At 38.8% G+C, this 7,932-nt stretch overlaps 1 protein-coding gene across 1 annotated transcript; it reads right to left on the bottom strand.

Annotated features, from left to right (window-relative positions):
- Nucleotides 1-226: 226 nt before the first annotated feature.
- On the bottom strand, nt 227-3,826 carry LOC142177242 (uncharacterized). The gene has a single exon (XM_075245713.1). The coding sequence runs from the start codon at nt 3,824-3,826 to the stop codon at nt 227-229; it is 3,600 nt and encodes a 1,199-aa protein (XP_075101814.1).
- Between the last annotated feature and the right edge of the window lie 4,106 nt (nt 3,827-7,932).

Genomic DNA, 7,932 nt, shown 5'->3' with positions numbered 1-7,932 from the left:
TAGCTTTTGACATCCTTAGCTAATGAAGGCTAGTGAAACAATGCCCTAAGTCTCTGTTGAGTAGCGTAAATTCCAGAATGCCCACCCCAAGAAGTATCATGCATAGAATGGATCAGCTTCCCTCTAAGTTCTCCCTGATTGCCCACCCAAACCTTACCATTGAAACGTATAATCCCTTGTTGCAGAGTAAAATTTGGCAAGGCATTAGGATCTACTTGTAATTTAGTCAGCATCTTTTGGGCCTCCTCATCATTATTATAACTATTAAGAACTTCTTGAACCCATGCAGGCTGCACAACTGTAAGCCCATTACAGATAGCCTGGGTTTCGAACCTTCTTGAGAGAGAGCATCAGCAGCTAAGTTTTCAACCCCTTTTTTGTATTGGATTTCGTAGCTTAGGCCCAAAAGCTTAATAATCCCTTTCTGTTGTAAGGATATAGTAATACGCTGCTCACTCAAATATTTCAAGCTAAAGTGATCAGTTTTGATCACAAAATGATTTGATTGCAAGTAATGGCGCCACTTTTCCACTGCCATCAAAAGAGCAATTAATTCTTTCTCATAAGTGGAAAGTCCCAAATGTCGAGGACTAAGGGCCTGACTCAAGAATGCAATAGGTCTGCCATTTTGGGAAAGCACAGCCCCAACTCCCAATCCAGATGTGTCTACTTCAACGACAAAAGGCTCACTGAAGTTTGGCAATGCAAGAACAGGGGCTTGGGTCATCACAGTCTTCAACTCTTCAAAGGATTTAGTAGCATTTTCGTTCCATTCAAAGGCTCCTTTCAAGAGTAAATGAGTCAAAGGCCGACTGATTAAAGCAAAGTTCTTAATGAACCTTCGATAGTAGCCCGTTAATCCCAAAAAACCCCTTAACTCTTTGATAGACTTGGGCGGAGGCCAGTTAATCATAGCTGCTACCTTGGCCCTATCTGTTCTCACCCCTTTACCAGAAATAACATGGCCCAGATACTCTATACTGGCCTGAGCAAACCTGCACTTTGATTGTTTAGTAAATAACCTGTTAGCCCTCAGGACATCAAACACAATTTGTAGATGATTCACATGATCTTCCAGTGACACACTATAAATTAATATGTCATCGAAGAAGACTAAAACAAACTTCCGCAAATATGGGCTAAAAACAGTGTGCATAAGGGCTTGAAATGTTGCCGGTGCATTTGTTAGTCCAAAAGGCATCACTCTAAACTCCCATAACCCATGGTGAGTTTTAAAAGTAGTTTTATACTCATCCCCTTGCTTCATACGTACTTGGTGATAGCCTGAACGAAGGTCCAATTTAGAGTAATACTGAGCTCCCGACAATTCGTCCAATAAGTCCTCAACCACTGGTATTGGGTACTTATTCTTAATTGTGGCCTCATTTAGCTTCCTATAATCCACACACATGCGCCAAGTATCATCTTTTTTCTTAACGAGAATGACTGGCGAGGCAAAGGGTGACGAACTAGGGGTGACTGTTTGAGCTTCCAGCATCTCATTAACTATTTTCTCAATGGCATTCTTTTGTTCAAAAGAATACCTATACGGCCTCAAATTAACTGGTTTAGTTCCAGGAACTAACACAACTGAATGATCACAATCCCTAGAAGGGGGCAGTTCTGTGGGCTCCTTGAAAATGTCATCATAGTTTTGAATTAATTCCTCCACCGGAATTGGCATCTGCACCACCTCTTTGTTGTCCTCCAAAGAGCACCACAATCCCACATAATTATCAATCCCTTCACTTAGTAATTTGTGGAATGCCTTGGCCGCCACCTCAACATCACTGAAAGAGTTCTGATTGCCTAACAAGGTAATCAGCTTAGCATCCTTTATAAAAGAAATGCTGCGAGGCCTGGTATACAGTAAAATTGGTGAACATGAATCCAACCAATCCATCCCCAACACAATGTCACAACCTCCAGCTCTTAATACTCTAAGATCAAATTCAAAGAGTTCACCCTGTATCTCCCATTTAAAACCTCTACAAATCTGCTCACACCTCATAGTTTGCCTGTTTGCTACTCGAACAATCATGCTCCTTTTGATGGGCTCGGCCGTTAAACCCAAGTGCTTAATTAGCCAAGGATCCACGAAACTATGAGTTGCTCCACTATCTATTAACACTGTAACAGGCTTCTTTTTTACCATTCCCGAGATTCGGATAGTAGTATGACGAGAATTAGAATGACCCCACATGGTATTTATTACTGCCTCTTCAGGGGTCTCCTCTTCAGGACCTCCTGTCTCAACTGGATCTCCCTGGGCTTCGAAAAATTCTTCTTCTTCTGACCCCTCCAGACAATTCAATGCCTTGGTCTGGCACTGATGTCCCGGGAAATACCTCTCCTTACATCGAAAACATAACTTCTTCTCCCGTAACTGCTCTAAGGTTTGATTTCTAGAGGTTGAGGCCCTAGTGTTTATAGGAGGAATGGCCTTTAAGGGTGTGTTATGAGAGGTGTTGTGAGGGGTATTAGTGATGGCTAAAGGAGCATTGTGAGGAGTATTTGTGATGGATAAGGGGGCATGAGTATTGGATCGAGGGCTTGGAGGAAAGGTGATTCTAGGCTGTGACGATGAAGATCTGGGCTGAAGGTTCCTATAAATTGAAGCAAGGGTCTTCTCGTATAACTTAGCAATTTTAAAAGTTGCTAACATAGTTTGAGGATCGGAAGCCCTCACCATTGATTGTAAATCAGGTTTCAATCCTCCAATAAAATAGTAAACAAAATAAATTTCAGTGAGTGTGGGATTGATCAGTAACACATAGAAACGCATTTCTTCAAACTTGTTGAAGAAACTCTCAACATCGGCCCACTGTTGTAGCCTATTAAATTCCATAACCACGTCCATTGGCCTTATGTTACCATACCTACGACAAACATCCAAGCAAAACTTTTCCCAAGTTACTACACCCCCATTCTCCATGACATACACATCAAACCAAGTGTCCAATTTATCTTTAATGTGTATAGCAACATAGGACATCCTGGATTCTGGAGCAATTTGGTACAACTCAAAAAATCTTCTTAACCACCCACGAGGATTATTGGTGCCAAACTCAGGAAAAGCCAATTTAATTTTGGGAAATTTGTTTTGACTATGATTGTTGGCAGGTGTCAGGATATTGGGTTGAAAACTGGGTTGTACAATGGCTTGAAACAAAGAACCCGACCCTGGATTTTGGTGAGCATAAGGTTGGTTATAGGTTGAGTTTACAGGAGCTGCAGCAACAGAGGGTTGAAGTCGGTAGTTAAGCTGAGGTGTGGAGAAACTGGTGGGTATTGTGGGCTGAGCAAAAGAAGGAGGAGAGAAGTAGTTCATTGTAGTGGTGCTAGGTTGGACAAGTGAAACAGGTGCTGGAGGATATAAAGAAGTGGGTGTATAGTGTGTTATAGGGATGGGAGCAGAGAAATTTGAAGGATTGAAGGGAGCTAACGATGTTGACATTACCCGACTGACTTGAGGAAGCATCGAGGTGTGTACACTCGCCGGAGTGACAGGGGATGAAATTGGCTTTTGACGTCCAACAACAGAGGACTCTCCCTTGTCCCCAATAGAACCTCCACCTTCCATGGCTAGTCGGGAACGCGCAGATACAACTGATTCTCCTCTTTGCTCACCGTCCAAATGACCAAGCAGCGCTTCAAAATGACGATTGCTTTCTGCTTGTCGTTGAGTTGCTTCCGAGCTGATCCTAGCTTCATTCAATTCGATCTGTTCTAGACGTTTCTGATTTTCTCCCATGTAAGCTTGAAGCTGAGCTTCAATACGCTTCCACCCTTCATCGGTTTCTTTGAATTCTGGAGTTTCTACCATGATTGGAACTCACAGCCGCCGGAACGCCGGCTCTGATACCACTATTGTAACGAACAGAACAAGAAGAAAAGGAATAAAAGTTTAACAAGGAAAAGGATAAAATTTTGGTAATTCCAATGATAGTAAATTCTGTTACAGCCCAGAATCTAAATAGGCAACGTTCCTATTGAACAACTGTCCTTAATTTCTACAGACCAAAAACCTTCTAGAATAAAGCCACGTGGCTATTAATTGCAAACCTGTCCCTAGGGACTTAATTGAAATAAACTAAACTTACAGACCAGAATAGAGATACCATGACTCTAATAAAAATAGACGACCAACTGCTCACTTCTATTTACTATATTTGACTGCTTGTTCGTTACAGGTGATAAGGCAGGACATGATATATCTGCAGCTTACCGAACACATGACCGTTGATAGAAGGGTATGGAGGTCGAGAATTAGGGTAGAAAGTTAGTAGGTAGTCGAGCGTATTTCTTTTGCATACCTATAGTATCAATATTATTCCCGTACTTCCTTATACTATTATTTCTTTTGATTTGATTATCTTATTACGTTGTTGTTGTTACTGTTTCTTTTTTCATAACTTGTCTATTACTGCATCTCTTTTAAAAAATGATGCGACTACGCTTTTTAACCTCTCTATCTTAAGTGGTAAGATCTGCATCCACATTATCTCCCTAGACCCCACTTATGGGATTATGATGAGTTTGTTGTCGTTATTTGTTGTTATAATTAGGGAGTGGTACTGACATTTTGTCACGATCAAAATTCCATGATCGGCACTTCAATTTGGTTTCATGACCGGCTCTCGTCTAACATTAATTCCCACCGAGCGAACGCTTAATTGCATTCTAAGGCGATGAACATCGGACGTAATACTAACATGATTCATAATAAAGAGTGAGATAACTACATAAATCCCAAAATATGCAAATAAAATCCAAATGCGAAATAAACATAGCGTTTGAATTCTCATAAACAGAGTACATGGAGTAAGAATTAATTAGGAGATGTCCGATAACTTAAAAGCAACAAAATTAAAAAGTACTTGGAGCATCTACGAGTAATACGTACTAACTAGGACATGTTTGATAACATAAAAACAATAAAAAGTAAATAAGCATCGCTGCCAGGGTAGAAGGAGGTTGTAGTAAAAGAGAGGGGTTAAAAGTAGTTAGATCTAAAATGATTAATTTGGTAACAGATCAAGTAAATGGAGACGGAAATACTACGTGATTTCTTTCTATTTATCCAAGCCTAATAATATTTCGTAGAATTAATCAAGGTGCATGTTAAAAAAAAAAGAAATTTTGGTTACAAATTTCTCTAGTAAACAGAAAGGTGTTAGGAAAGTTAATGTCTCAAGGTCCTAAAATATGTAGTATAAATTCCTAAATTGGCTGTCATACCCTTTAAAATGCTGAATTGTATGATCTCTCTTTGTTGTGCATGTAATCTTTGTGGTCTGTGTATTGTTATTATGGTCACATGCACCACATTAACATCTCTTTTAGAGATTCTCACATTATTGATTTCATCCTTTATTGTTTACTAATTTGTCAGCGAAGCAAGGCGGCCATGAGAATGAGATAATGAAAAACAAAAAAAAGGAAGAGGAATTGAACATATGTGCCTCACCATTTCAACGTGTTGGGACTTTTTCTCCTCTCTTTCTTTTTGGACTTTATTAATTTGTTTATGTTTTGTTTTTTAAGAGAAAAGATTCAAATTTGCTTATGTATTATCTGCATTTGTTCAATTTTTTCCTCTATTATTTTTTTGTTCATTCATACTGTTGCCGTAACACACAATCTTGTAATTGCGTTTATCATATGGAGTTCCAACGTAAAATGAGTGAAAAAAAAGTTTATATTTATCACTCAACTTTTGGTTATAGCTTAAAACTACCCTCTTGTTGGTAAATAAACCAAAAGTTTAATAGAGGGTAAAATTGTTCTAGTTCGATTAGTGTATGGGCAAATTTAACCTGTTTTCGGTGTCCCTCGTTGATATACATGGAAAAGTGGGGTTATAGTACGCAAAAAACGTTTCTTATATTTATTCATCTTTTCCTCCTTTCATCTCCTAACACCAATTACTTTGATGACAGTAAAAGAGAAGATGGAGAGACGGGAAAGGATTAACAAAGTATTAAAATTTGTAATGGGTACTCCTAATTTTAGATGAGATGGACTATTATAATGAATTTAAACATTTTAAATGTTACTTATTTCTTTGCAGAGAGAATGAATGTGGTTTATAGTAACACTGGATTTTAATTAATGAGGAAATAGTTTGTGACAAGATTGTGAATAGGATTAATAATAGAGCATTATTTAATCCAGGAAATTGTTCAAACCCATTCCATCAGCACCTCGCAGGATTAAATAATCCCACTAAAAATAATGATTAAAATAACAAGATTAATTAGTTTGATGTGCCATATAACAATATTTATTAAAAGTTAGGAAACAAATTTTAACTAGACCCCGAATTAATTAATATCCGAAGATCCTTTATCCCTTGGGGTCTCTCCCTTAACACTTAAAATCTTCTCAATAATAATTCCAGCAGAAGAAAACAAAGGACGGCCGTGGAGTGATGGAGACCAAAGAATATTTTCTGCTTCAATTGAAAATAAATTATTAAAAGAGATGTAAATTTCATTTCATAAAGTATTTTCCACATTTGAATTTGACAAGGGGAAAAAAAGTGGAAGCTAGTTCTAAAACTGCTATTTACATCTCAGAGGTGCAAAATTTGGTTCTCCCTAAATAATTTCGAAAATCTCGGCAAAAATTACCCACACTATTTCCGACCACCAAAACTGTCGGAAAACGGTTGGAAGATTAAAATTTCCGACGGATTTCAGACCGAAGTCGCAATGGTCGAAAAAGAGATGGCCGGAAAGGGTCTTCGATGGAATCGATTGGAAATTTCCGACCGTTTTCATCGCAAATTGTAAAAATTGGGATGACCAAATATTTTGAAATATTGCGACCATTTTGGCGGTAATTTTGCGATCGATTCGGTCGGTCAATGAATGATTAATATTAATAAAATTATAATTATTCCGAGAATCGGTCGAAAGATTTCACCTCTAATGTGACACGTTCCTTACCAGTTATATGATCAACGGGATTAGTAGGCTAGAGAGCGGGGCTATTCTTCTTCCGGGGAGACAAAGTCGTCCCTTCTACTGACCGAACCCTCAGTTCGGGGACCTTCGTCAACATGTTACGAAGCTCCAGTCTTCCGTGGGTCTAAATGTATAGAAGACTTCGATTGATTGGTTGTAATGTTCACGAGGTTGTATATAATCTAATGTTCAGTGATATGAGGACTTGTATGTCCTCATAGGAGCCCTTCATGGTCGGGTACCTTTGTAAAATAATAAGCTGTTGTTCGTGCCTGAACACTCCCGACCATGAATTTTGTCCCGCAAACTGCTCTATAATGTCGGTTGCACTCATAGGAGCACCCCCCCCCCTTCTTTTTTTCCCTCATAAGCCTCTGCTATTTCCATAACATGGGCCTTTGACGTGTTCCCCCATATATGTGGATTACCCAAGAGTTAGTCAATGAATTGGTATATTGGAATTGCGGGTTGGATAGATGTTACAGATGATGAATCAATTTCTTTTATATGTCTATCTTTGTTAATGTTGTCTGCCTATAATGATAGATGAATCAAAAACTTTTCATTCAACTTCTTCTTTCAATTGAAATTTAGATTTTTGCCTATTATCCTATTTTGAAAAAATAAAAACTTAGGTAAGTGCTTTCTAAACATATGTATAAAAAGAACATCTTTCATTTAATTTAGCCATCCCATGTAGTCGGCATTATAGAAGCAAAGCTTCCCGGTCGCCTGCCTCCTTGTGTGAAAATACTTTTCATGATCTCCAGCTCTTTCCCACCAGCCCGTTCTTGATTTAATTAAAGGGAACTAAGATGATTAGCTTAGCTAGCGTTCCGGGTGAATCTAGTCATTTAGTCAGTTTATAACTATCTCTGTAAAGTAAGGGGTAAACCTTCTACGAAAGCTTTCCCCTCATGTAGTCGTCGGCCTTTCCCAGCCCCTTCCCCCTTCCCCTCCC

The sequence above is a fragment of the Nicotiana tabacum genome, chromosome 23, assembly GCF_000715075.1.
Source record: "Nicotiana tabacum cultivar K326 chromosome 23, ASM71507v2, whole genome shotgun sequence".
Lineage (NCBI taxonomy): Eukaryota > Viridiplantae > Streptophyta > Magnoliopsida > Solanales > Solanaceae > Nicotiana > Nicotiana tabacum.
Note: the sequence above shows the minus strand (reverse complement) of the source record. Positions and strands in the feature narration are given on the sequence as shown.